The sequence below is a fragment of the Apostichopus japonicus genome, chromosome 1 (genome assembly GCF_037975245.1).
Source record: "Apostichopus japonicus isolate 1M-3 chromosome 1, ASM3797524v1, whole genome shotgun sequence".
Taxonomy (NCBI): Eukaryota; Metazoa; Echinodermata; class Holothuroidea; order Aspidochirotida; family Stichopodidae; genus Apostichopus; species Apostichopus japonicus.
The window spans coordinates 17946521-17960203 of NC_092561.1; the positions used below are offsets into that span (position 1 = coordinate 17946521).

A 13683-nucleotide genomic window follows, 5' to 3' on the forward strand; every position below is an offset into this window, starting at 1 on the left:
ACAAATGATTTTTCGAACCATTTGCGCACCCCTTGGAGTGCAACTATTTTATGAGTATCTGTAGTTTCATCTTTAACCACGTGGAACTTGGCATAGCTTGCGATGACTGTTATCTTTTTCATTTTTCTTGTATGAGGAAGTTGTGTTCCAGTATTATTGCTGAAACACATGATAGCATGTTTTTGCATTTAAGTTAATATCACAAACTCTTCGTTGTGGTTTCTAAAAAAGACCAATGCCGCCTGCTACGAATGATGTTTGTTTGACATACATCTATGAAATATATCTATGACATATATCTATGAAATATATCTATGACATAGGTCTATGACATATATCTATGACATATATCTATGACATATATCTATGACATATATCTATGACATATATCTGTGACATATATCTGTGACATATATCTATGAAATATATCTATGAAATATATCTATGAAATATATCTATGAAATATATCTATGAAATATATCTATGAAATATATCTATGAAATATATCTATGAAATATATCTATGAAATATATCTATGAAATATATCTATAAAATATGTCTATAAAATATGTCTATGAAATATATCTATGAACTATATCTATGAAATATATCTATGAACTATATCTATGAAATATATCTATGAAATATATCTATGAAATATATCTATATCATTTTACTATTCCATACAACCCCTAAACCAGTGGGACACGTATAATACAACTTTATTCGGTTACTGAAGGAATTTTTGTTGGAGCTAAACAGAGCGACAAAGTATTGTTGTAAATAGCTTCGCTTGCTTAGGACGAAATTGCCTTATCGCAGCTTTGAAAAACGACATTTGGGCCATTGTCACTACTTTGATTTTGTTAGCATTTACCATTACTCTACAAAAACATCCGTGATGTAACTTGGTTCTTAATCTTTTCTGACGCGAATATATTAAGTTCAAACTTATTGAAATCCCCATCCACCGGTATATGACATCTAACAGAAATATTTATTTAAATGTTTCACGTGACGAAAATCCAAACATAGAAAGGGAAATTGTTTATTCATGATTGAAATTCTACGTCGTGTCGACATAACACCAGGTCATTAATGTCAAGTCCTCTTTACGCATATTGCTTTTATTATTATGAGTGCACCAATTCTTAATTAACTGTTCTAATTCTCAACGTAAGTGTTACGTTGGTTCTATGCCATTACAATACCAATAGTACAGATATACGAACAAAGTATATCTGTAATGTAAGTCTGTCTCTGCAGACGTAATAATCAATCCTTTTAATGACCTCTTTCATAAACAGTCTCTGTTGTTCTACAAATGTGAAGGTAACCACTTTCGATACTACCAAAATTAAACGACAAGGAAACTCGTCGTCAAATTTTGAAAGACTTGTTCTTCTGCTATCGATAGAGAGTATTGCTTTGTGGCGCCAAAATTGTTTTATTTTTAGATCGGCCTTCGTTCGGTTTATTGCTTTGCATTGTAATATACCAGCACAGTACATAAACTGTACAGCAATGAGCACCTTAATGGATCTTATACTTTGGATATGGTTTATGCATGCAGTGATAGCAGCGACAGGTATGTATGTTATCATGCATTTATAGTAATAGTAGCAAAGAGTTTATAAATGGAAGTTCATGTCTGCTTACAAATAAGACTGAGTGGTCAATGTTTTCACGTATGCTATTTTTTCACGAATGATATAAGCTAGTTTTATAAATTAACGCGATATTTATTGAAACACGTTAGCATTATTGCGTCTTAACGAATTTTGAAGGCATGTTTATGCAGTAATATGATCTAAGCATGCACTATTAAGTGTGCCAAATTTTAGAGCAGCTAATTGTTTAGTCGAATTGATATTCTGATCATAACATGTGATATTTCTAATAATTGTATACAACTCTATCAGGATTTGTTCTTATATTCGTGCAATTGTTTGAAGGTTCATAGTAAGAGAGTGAAGAAAAAGAACGTTAATTCATTGCTAATAGAAAATTATCGAAAACAATATTTAATGTAATGTTTTGAATGTTCATATGCAAGACGTTCCAATCTCCATCGCTCATGTGCAAATTGAGGTTAATTAGGTTCAGATTCAGTGTACGTCAATCATATAGAAAGATGGTATGGTGCTATCACAATGTGAAACTTAACTCACCATACAACATGAATAAATTGGAATTCAGAAACAAGTATTGAAATCCTTACCGCTCATTCGTGAAATGTGTTTTACAAATCATCTTTCCTCAATTTAGGTATAAATTTGTTCTTTCTCGTTTTCTTAAGAATACGAAATTGACATGACATGGCAATAAAAAGCAACAAGAAAAAAAAAAGCAAGCTCAATGTGCACATATTTTGTTTGTATCACAACATATTAACAACTGTGTGGATCTCTACAGCTAACAAAATATTGGATCGTATTATGTATTATGAATTATTTCCTCCAAATGATTAGATTTCCTTTCACTACTTCCACGAACATGCTTGTCATTTAACTACATTATATTATGCATAGACATTACCCGGTTCAGAACCAAGGGTCGACAGAAGACATGTGACATAAAATATTTAACGTATAATTATATAATTAACGTATACTTAACGCTTCTTAACATACACAGTGCAAGTGTCGACTGGGTATGCCAAGAACAATGAAGGACAGATACGTGATTACCTACTGAGTCAAGTCAATTACTCTACGAATGACAGACCTGTCGATGACTCTAGGGACAGTGTTAACGTTACAATGGGATTGATTCTTTTTACAATGATGGACTTGGTAATTTTGATTTCTTTTTTTTACAGCAGTAACCTATATTTTTTTCGAAATATCAGTTCTATATTAAGCTGCTTACAGATACCAGGGTAGCGAAAGGGGGTTCAATTGAAGGGAACGTACTTTGAGGTGGAGAGGGGGGGGGGGGCAGATGGACATATGACTTAAATTTGAGGAGTCAAATCCGTCTGTCACGTCAAATGTTTCCAGCAAAATGGAACCACTCGTATTCCGTTAAAAAAAAGCAATACTTGAAAGTTTTGTTCACAAGAAAAGAGCACATTAACATTACTTTTTCTATAAATGTTGCTATATGAAGGCACTATGTTTATATTATAACTGTAGTGACAAAAATGGGCACTTCTAGTTTTTAAGAAAAAGGGCAATTTTGAAGCTTTTTTACTACAAAACAAAAACTGCCCCTGACTGCTCCGTTCTCTCACCTTCTCTCACTCTCTCAGTTTTGTTGACATGGTTTTTAAACCAAATCTGTAACTTAGACGTTTCTATACACATGAACTTGTTCTTAAAGATTAAAGAAATCAGTGTCTAGAGACAGTACGTCTAAAGACCTGTTACATCTATGTTACCGCCTATTCGGGGCAGGATGATATAACCTATTTTTAGAACTGAGTGTACCATCTTTCCATACATTATGTCCAATTTAAGGTAAAATAACTCTGAGATTGATGATTCCGCGGTTGCTACGACAAAAAAAAAAAAAAAAAAGGAATTTTAGAAATTCTTGTTAAGGTACAAAGCCAAACATTTGTTTTAACTTTTATTCACAGAATGAACGCGATCAAGTTTTAACCACCGGCTGTTGGATTTCTTTGGTTGGTTTAATGTATTCAAGTGAAACTGTTCGTAAACTATTTCATTAGATATCGTTGTATTCTAAATAAAGTGCTCTACTTGCATTTTGTCGCATGTTATCTATAATTTACCAGATCTTTGGCATACATATTCATTAATGCGAAGAAAAACATGCTTCATTTTGAAACTGTTTTACTTTTTTTTAATTGTTTTTTATATTTATTTTCAATTTAATATATGATTTGATTTATCTTGCAATTTGCGACAAAATTTAACAATTATGTTTAATGAGCAAAGATGTATGTCCACATAATCAGGCAAACATAGTTAAAGAAAGCACTGTTATATCCTACGATATATCCTATGCAATGGAATTCTGTTTGTGTATTTGTCCCTTCTGTTACTGTTACTTGTCATTAAGCCTCAAAAGAAGATCCTGATAGGATCGCAACGTCAGCCCGTGTTACGTTTACACATTCTCTAACACAGGCTCTCTAGTGGATAAGCAGTTTGCTATCAGTTTTGTTTTATTTGGATATTGTTATGTCTGCTCTCTAATTGTTTTTATGTTTTTTTCTTATCACAATCTATAAATTTGTCAATGCTCTTGTATACATTTTTATTGCCCTCATACTTATACACGGGGAAATACTGAAATTTCAAAATATCAAGGCTTATTCATTACGGCGAAGTCATTTAAGAAAAGAATTTTAAATTCATTTCTTTGTTTAACATCAGCTAGATTCTCATCGATTTATATTTTTATTTTGACTTTTTATTTCATCTACAGCGTTGGCAAGACAACAGGCTGGCTTGGAATGCATCAGATTTTGGAAACGAGACTACTGTTGCAATGTATCCAGAAGAGATCTGGACCCCAAGCATTTTCATTAGTAACTCGTAAGTTTATCCTGCTCTCGTTCACCAACATTTAACACTAGATTCTTTACAACCGAACCGAGCAAAAGTAAAGTAATACCGAGTGAAGAACATGACCAGTTGCTAGTAACCTTATTTATTACTGTTATTACTTAGTTATTACTGTTAAACAACATATGAGATTCAAGATTTGGGTTTGTCCTCTTTTACTGAGACCGCCTTAAATAACTCATTCCGACCGGTATATATATATATATATATATATACATACATATATATATATATATATACATACATATATATATTTATATATATATATATTTATATATATACACATATATATATATATATGTATATATATAAATATATATAGGAATAACGGAAAAACTGTTAAACAACTATGCTGCATTTAGAGAAAGGCTGGATCTCGAGTGAGATACAATAATTGAATTAGGTAAGTGATTGGAAGTAAAACAGCCAATGTTTGGTTTTTGCAGAGCTTTCGAGCAAAACTAGCTCTTCTTCAGTGCATGATCACCGAAAGTGACAAGGAGTAGCAGGAATTGAAACTGTTTTATAGAGAAGATGTCGGCATGGTTGTAAAGGCAAAGCGACTTACTGATTTCTGCTGAATAGAGCAGAAGTTTTAGAAATTCGGATTATTTTAATCCGCGTCGGATTATTTTAATCCGATTCCGTCGTAATTGTAAAGGAATTGTTTTGGTTTATCTGGGACGGCAAATCGTTTCTGATGTTTAAACCGAATGGTGCCGTGGTCTTTAGGTTTAGTTCCCAGAAATTTTCTTTCGCTTTCCTAGATTTATCTGTCCAAGAATCGTTCTGGTCAATGGCAATAACACGCATGCGGTTTAAACATCAGAAACGATTTGCCGTCCCAGATAAACCAAAACAATTCCTTTACAATTACGACGGAATCGGATTAAAATAATCCGACGCGGATTAAAATAATCCGAATTTCTAAAACTTCTGCTCTATTCAGCAGAAATCAGTAAGTCGCTTTGCCTTTACAACCATGCCGACATCTTCTCTATAAAACAGTTTCAATTCCTGCTACTCCTTGTCACTTTCGGTGATCATGCACTGAAGAAGAGCTAGTTTTGCTCGAAAGCTCTGCAAAAACCAAACATTGGCTGTTTTACTTCCAATCACTTACCTATATAAATATATATATATATATATATATATATATATATATATATATTTATATATTGTGATGTATTTGCGAACATGTCATAAGGTTAACATCGATGAGAGAATTTGTTCTTGTTTCTGCTGAATGTCATTTAACGTCATGTACTTAATAACTTAGTTTATGTTTTCATAAACTTGCTCAGGTTGGACACGGAATCTATGAGTATCGCTTCCCCGGGCAGGGGTGTGCTCCTTCTCACCTCAGATGGCACGGTCAGCCTCTCAACTACCATAGTACTCTCAACTAAATGCAGTCTAATGTATGTAACAATGAATTGAATAGATAATTCCACTATTTTCATCTTATACGTTGGGTGCATATTTATATGTGAAAACATTTCACAATTAAAGTACTATGTAATTACAGAGCAAAAAAAAAAAAAAAAAAAAAAAAACGAAAAACACCAGAAACCAACGGAATATTGTGTGTGTGTATATCTAGACAGTTATTCAAAGCCAATTTATACGCGTTAACACACCAGCAGAATCACTGTGGTCGAGTGGTACGGACTTCTGTTCGTGTATATGTTTATATCTAGAACAGAATTCACCGTATGATGCAAAGTGATAACGCCTCATAAAGTGATATTTAACATCATATAATAAACGTCAATGTGATCTAAGGTGACTGGAAATGATGTGCTGAACGTACCATCATGTGATTAACAGCAGGAACCATTTTTACTTCGAGGTAAAAAGCAATACAAATGACTGTTTTGCAATAGTTGTGTTTCTTCAGAATTCTTGGGTGTTCTGTTCAGTTTTCGACAATTGCTCAGCGTTTTAACAACATTTTTATCTATTCTTTATACAGGGTTCAGTACTTCCCCTACGATACTCAACTGTGCCCTTTATACTTCTTTCCCGAGAATCAACCCTCCGAAAAAATCAGTCTCATTTCGTCATCTCCAATAGACGCAACTGCAAAAGACGATAACAATGAATGGACTGTCGTTAACTTCACTAGTAACAACGGGGAATATTTAATGCCAGGACTTACTCCAAATAATTCTACCTCCTTGTTAAGTTACGGCGTGTATTGTCTTTTCCTTCAAAGAGATCCAAGTTACTATATCTCAACTCTTGTGATACCCTCATCGGTTTTAAGTTTACTAGCTTTTGCGACGTTCTGCTTGCCTCCTGATTGTGGAGAGAGAATATCACTCGGAGTGTCAATGGTTCTTGGATTAACTGTATTTCAACTCCTAGTAGCGGACATTTTACCGACAACTAAAGGCTTACCTATTCTCAATCAGTACCTAAGTAGAAACTTTATGATGGCTTGCTTAACTATACCATTTTCATTAATGAATATCAAATTAGCATATGGTGACAGCAAAGTTTTCCTCTTGAAGTTTTCTTTTACTAGGAAACTTTTCGTAGAATATTTGCCTCGTATAACAATGGTCCCTTCATACACGGAAAGAATACGGAATGTAGGAACCAATCACATGAATCCGGTCCAAACGAAGGAAATACTTGGAAATAAATTCGAGAGCGAATTTCCAGTGATGCCATCTACTCATGAAGACAACGTCAGTAAAAGAGAGAAAGTAAGTGGAACCTTATTGAGAATTATAGAATATAATAAAACGTCTTTTGAAACGTCAAATAATTGTTTAAATAAATTGTTTCCCATACATACTTGCATATTCCAAATTTTAGAAAAACACGTGATTACCAACTTCGTCTTTCACATTTGCTCTCAATTGCTATCTATTTCTTTCAGGTTTGATCACTCAAAATTTTTACATTTGTGTAGCCCAATCACATAACTTCATTGTCAAAACGTAGAGATATTTTGTGTATAAGTTGAATTCTTTTCTTATTTGAAAAAAAAGTTCTAATAGGCCGGTAAACATCGTTTAAACTCTAACGGTAACTATTGCCGATTTGTTTTTAAATTGTCGGCTGTTCAACCTGTACTGGCATCTTCAAAGATCCATGTTGTCTTTGTAGAAATATATTTTCTATTACAGTTGCCAACATTTGCATGTGTTACAAGTTTGTGTGCACCTACGTTAAGAACCTTTTAAATTATGCAAAACATCAAAACCAAAACGGCAACATGAACTTAAAACAAATCATTAGAAAAAACAAACCACAACATCAAAACATCCCCACATTCCAGCACGATCCAGTCAACCGATCTCCCAAAGCCAAACATTGTACCCAGTGACTATTTAACGATCATCCGTAACCCTCCCTGATGCAGAATGAAGGTGACCAGACAATCACATACCAAACAAACAGTCCCAAAACATGAGTATTGCGTTCAAGACTACCACATCCAGCTGTCGGTCACAAATCAGATAATGACGCAGTAAGGAAATCAACATCAGGGCCCTGTGTAAATACTCCACCACAGTTTACTAAAGCCATCGTTCAACTTGACGATCAACAGGTGTACACACATTTTTACGTACAGCTTATATTACCTTATATTTCCTTATTTCGTATATTTCCTTTATTCCTATATTTCATTCTAGCTTTGCATTCAAATACACATCGGTTTACTGCAAACTTATGACCACTTTAAGAAATTAAAGAATCACGAATTACCTTCTCTTAACTCCACAGGACAAGATCGAAGCTCGTACAGTTGCTCTGGTCATGGACAAACTCCTGTTGTTCGCCTTCCTCATAGCCTTTGCAACCTTCTCCATCAGTACGATCATTCAATTCAACCAAAACCCTGGAGTACCTCCTTATTCTTGCAAGGAATACTAACTTTATGTCGATACTGTTCCATCTACAGAAGGTTTAATGCATGTTAAGATATATTGTGTTTAATTTATTCACAAAGGAGACGATTATACGGCAAATTAAACTTGGTTTTGCACCTTTAAGTAATATGTTTGATGAATGATGACATAGGATAATTTAGAAATAATTTATCTCGTCTGCAAGTAAGAATAATCACTGGTCAGTAATTGACAAAACATTACCTTGTATATAGTTAACAGAACTGCGGAACAAGGATCATGTAAGTCATTAATTAATGTTATCTTGTGTGTGTATGGTGTCGTAGATGCGATTACGCACATGAATTTGTTAATTTGGCTTTGTGGAGGTATTTATCGATGGCGAGGGTAAAGCCGGGGGATGGGTAGGAAGATGGTCACTGCCCACCAACTTCATCGTCCGGCGGGGGATTTTTTAAGAACAAATTTCACCCCAAAACATAATTTGTGAATGGAATTAAGAAGCACAAACTTGCGCTTAGGCGTAAGTAATATTCTAAATATGCTTCAGAATGAACCATTTGAATTACAACGTGCAATGTTTGGGGGAGTTATTAATCAACATCACAAGTGAAAAAAAGTTAACGATATATTTCTTCCACAATACTTTCTTCAATTTACTATGACGGTGAATATTGTTTGATGCAGCATGTTACTTTAAGAGTTTGCCACGCTAATTGCTGTTATGTACGTTTTAAGTGGTCATGTATTATTATGCTAATTTGTAAGCATAGAGCACAATTAGCGCAGTTTCAGGTTACGGTCAAGTAACCTGATAGGAAATATTGTTTGATGCAGCATGTTACTTTAAGAGTTTGCCACGCTTATTGCTGTTATGTACGTTTTAAGTGGTCATGTATTATTATGCTAATTTGTAAGCATAGAGCACAATTAGCGCAGTTTCAGGTTACGGTCAAGTAACCTTATAGGAAAGAAAAAAGAAAAGAAAGACAATAATTTTCCAAGGAGTGGCTTGTTCTCTTCTTCGAGTGGCACCAGTCTGTCTGTCACGCCACGTTAAAGAACTATGAGGTCTGCCTACCCCTGAAGACACATCTTCCCGTTCCGGTCTTTCTTTAAACTACCAACCCGTCTGTTTTTGACTCTTACTTGCTTCTCTTTTGCTACCACTTTAAGACCTGTTCTCTTTTTGGACATATTCCCTTCCTGAATTGTTATTTATTTTACGCTGTCCTGAAGCTTCCGGATACACCCTCTATATAGGACACCTCGGCGAGGAGCCCAATGGCAGCCGGCCAACCCGAGGTACCTATACGCTCGCTAAGTTAACTTTAAAGTACCGGTACGTGCTGTATTAATGTTAAGTGGTTTGTTTCCACCAAGACACACTGATTAGATTCATTTTTAAAGACTACCTCCTAGTACCTGGACTTCGTAACAATATATATATATATATATGTATATATATATGCATATATATACATATATATATATATATATATATATATATATAGGTCACTATATATAGGTCACTTTCGGTGATCATGCACTGAAGAAGAGCTAGTTTTGCTCGAAAGCTCTGCAAAAACCAAACATTGGCTGTTTTACTTCCAATCACTTACCTAATTCAATTATTGTATCTCACTCGAGATCCAGCCTTTCTCTAAATGCAGCATAGTTGTTTAACAGTTTTTCCGTTATTCCTATATATATATATATATATATATATGCATACATCATATATATGTCAGATATTGATAACATTCGATGAGAAATCCACGAAATCTTAATTATCTAAGTTGGATGCCTTTTTCAAAACTTAATAACATAATTTCTGCTAGTGTGTTTCCAGTTAGTGGACACTCTTTAACATGTGATTGGATGGTGACTCTTGGAAATGTGGATTCATCATAGCTAGGAATTTAAGCAACCTGTGACTACTGTTTATCGCTTAATGTTTGATTAAATGTTGCTGCGAAGTGAAACAATCTTAGAATGGCCTATCAAACAAATTATTATAAATCCATCTTGTAAAACAGGATTAATAATGATAAACCATTTTCTCGGAGCGTTCACATTATTTCAAAATCTGTCGAATATTGGTGTTTTTTTGTTGTTGACGCTATGCTATCGTTATACGAAGGTAATATCAGCTACCATACCATAACATACCATTTAAAACAATTACGTAGCAATAAAATCAAATATAACGAGGTTTGTATATTGAACTTAAGGAATGACTTATCCTATTATCACTTTTATTTTTAAGATTTTCGTTCAATTCTGAAACTTATTTCCAGAAGACCTTCGGGCCTGAAGTAATCACACTCCAGCCATTGAAAATACGGCATTAATTTAAATATTGAAAGGACTCTTCTCTCTGTTTTCAATAAAGGTTAAATCGTTAACCCAATGATTTGATTTAGTGGTAGTGTTGCATCAATAAATCCAAAGATAATATAACTTAACGACCAAGACGTTGATAGCCTATGAGATGAATGTTTTACTCTTTGCAGTATGACAGAGCAAACAACTAGTAGATATTTTGTTCAACGACTCTCGTGATTGTTGTAACGTTGCCATGGACTTCAGAATTCTCGTGACCACTAATAGTCTGAGTGGTAAAGACAAACAATGACGAGACGATTTTTTAATCGATTGCCTACTTTCAGGTTTAATTATTTTACTTTCTTGAAACGGGAAATCTTGGTTATTTGTCGGCTGTTAATGAGACACTCACCATAAAAGTACTTCACCTGAATGACATTGCAAAGTTTAACCTTCAAAGTTAAATGCTTGCTCTGATATTACTGACCGGTATGGCAAGCACTCGAGCTAAATAACCTTAAAGTATAGATTGACATAGGAATCTGCCCATATTGGGTTCGGGGAATGGATCAGATGTAATTTTGCATTTAAAATATTTTCTCGAGTAATATTAATATAAACAAATATTAATGAGCTACGTGGCAAGGTCAAATCATTGCTCTTGATAGTTAAATATGTAATATGTAATGTCAAGTTAGCTGTCAATATCGAAACTAAGTTTACTGTAGGAATTGTGTCTATGTTTGACAGGTTATTGTTAACCAGGGTCATATCTGTGATGTGTTTTGTGACCGTTATCGCTGAATAAGTCTGCTTTTTATAATTCTTAATATTATTAATCTTAATACTATTAATCTTATTTCTTTCATTTTCATGATTTTCATTTCTTATTGTGAGTTCAAACTAAAGTCTTTCTTATTTACGTTCTATATGCTAATATTTGTAATTTTTTTTTCGTGTAGTAGTTAAGTAATATTTATTTTATTCACTGTTTGTTCTTTTCCTACTTTGTATTCATCTTGGTTGAGCAGAAATATATTAAAACATATGAGACACATACAGCAGTTGAGGACACATGCTAACACTTACACGGTCGAAGAAATATGTACTTTGTTTATCTTTTCCCACCTTTGTTTTGCTTTTATCTCTGATTTCTATTCTGCTAATAACAGATTTAATAACTCTATCTCAGTAATACCATGGGATCCTATGCACTAAAGCACTGTGATTTTTTAATTTAAGATATCGGATTGTTGAAAACTTTAACAAAATCTAGGGAAGGATACACACTCACAGAATTTGAAGAAAACTATGATACAGAACAAATTAAGATTTAGTAGAAATATTTTGATGCAAAGTTACCGTAATTGATTGAGATAAATATAATTTTCATTTTTATGTATTCCTTAATGAGGTGAAAGGATACCATTTGTATGGTAAAATGCCCGCCGATACGATTTTCAACCACACATGTTAACCTTACCCAAAGCATTGTTGTATGGTACAGGATTTACCGGTACTATGCTAGAGATATAAACTACCGTTGACAGGAACATATCAAAATCAAATCGTTAGTACTGCAAAAAACATATATATCCTTAAGGTAACAGTCAACAGGTCCTTCAGTTAACCTTTCCACCTAAAGATATCATGATTATGCAAGATATCACATTCCTGTCTCTGACGTCAAAGCGATTGGAGAGCAAATATTTTCAAGCCCGTACGTACGTTATTAGTTGGTCAGAAGGCTTAAAGTAATAACTTTTATTTCCACCTTGCTCTTTACCAGTCAAAGACAATGATTTTCACAGAAACATTTGTTGTTACATACGGGCATAGATCATCAATTTCACGTCAGTACAGAGCACGTGTGTGAGAATTGATAGTTAAAGTGATTGTCCTATGAAATATCAGCTACTCTTCACTTCACATTTCTAAAGTGCTAACTGACAGGCACAACTGAATTTACGGTATAGACCTATGGTAATTTACCATGATAGAACATTGAATACCTTACATCTTTCACCTCCAAGTTCAAATAATTACATAGACATAGGCTTCTAGTTTAAGTTAGAAAGTAAAACCCGCTTAATAATTGAATAACAGTTAGTATGACATTTTGTACAGATGCATACATCGAGAATGGTGAACTCAACCTCTTGTAAGACCAATAGAAACTCAAAACATTGAACAAAGAAGATTCAATCACGAGTGCATAATGAAATCAGAGTACAAAATTGATGAAAATGTAAATAAAATGAGAGATAAGTATCACGTTTTCACACAAGAGCTTCCAATTATCAGGTAGTCATGATGATTACGAGGACAGCAAATTGTACTTTAGATGTCATATTTTAATTACATAGGTGAGTTGGTGTCAAAGACTCATATCCGCCGTTGAAAGCCTCACTAAGTAATTAATTCTCATCGCCAAACCATGAAATATATTTGATAGTGGTATTTGAGCACATAATAGCTTTGTAAACCAAGGTAGGATTGTAATAAGGATTTTATCGGCATTATTAAAAGGAAGCTTGTGATTACAATTTTGCACTGTGATTTTCCAAGCTATCATAAGAACGTCTAATTTCCTTTAGAATGTTTGCATGGTCAGTTTGCTTGAATTATCAGTTATTTATTAAGCATATGATAAGTCACTAGAAAGTGGATAAAAGAAACTGGTCTCTAGAAACTGGTTTCTATGCTGATAAAAGTAATCACGTAATGGCTCGGAAGTCTCATGTATAGCTGAACGAAAGTAGCTGATACCTTTCCGTCAATGAGACCTAAATAAGGTTAACTTTAGTTGGCCTTGGTATAGTCACAGTGAACTGATTTATTTCTTTTACATCGATCTTACATTGATCTGCGACTTCAATAATGAAGTGTCAGTAAATTACATCGAAACGGAAAATAAATGCCTACTCAGTCACAGTTAAGTTGGAGATGAT

At 33.8% G+C, this 13683-nt stretch overlaps 1 protein-coding gene across 1 annotated transcript; it reads left to right on the forward strand.

The window, feature by feature from the left end:
* The first annotated feature begins 1392 nt into the window (after nucleotides 1-1392).
* Nucleotides 1393-8647, forward strand: LOC139969616 (neuronal acetylcholine receptor subunit beta-3-like). The gene is made up of 7 exons (XM_071974734.1): nucleotides 1393-1588; nucleotides 2638-2795; nucleotides 3584-3628; nucleotides 4399-4508; nucleotides 5843-5959; nucleotides 6514-7252; nucleotides 8280-8647. Exons 1-7 carry the CDS (start codon nucleotides 1525-1527, stop codon nucleotides 8427-8429), a joined length of 1383 nt encoding a protein of 460 aa, XP_071830835.1. The 5' UTR covers nucleotides 1393-1524; the 3' UTR covers nucleotides 8430-8647.
* Nucleotides 8648-13683: the final 5036 nt, after the last annotated feature.

Excerpts from the sequence above, each read along its gene's own strand:
- LOC139969616 (XM_071974734.1), top strand. The coding sequence starts at position 1,525 with ATGAGCACCTTAATGGATCTTATACTTTGGATATGGTTTATGCATGCA. Across the intron at positions 2,796-3,583 it reads TTTTTACAATGATGGACTTG|AATGAACGCGATCAAGTTTT; the intron begins GTAATTTTGATT and ends TTTTATTCACAG. Across the intron at positions 7,253-8,279 it reads ACGTCAGTAAAAGAGAGAAA|GACAAGATCGAAGCTCGTAC; the intron begins GTAAGTGGAACC and ends TTAACTCCACAG.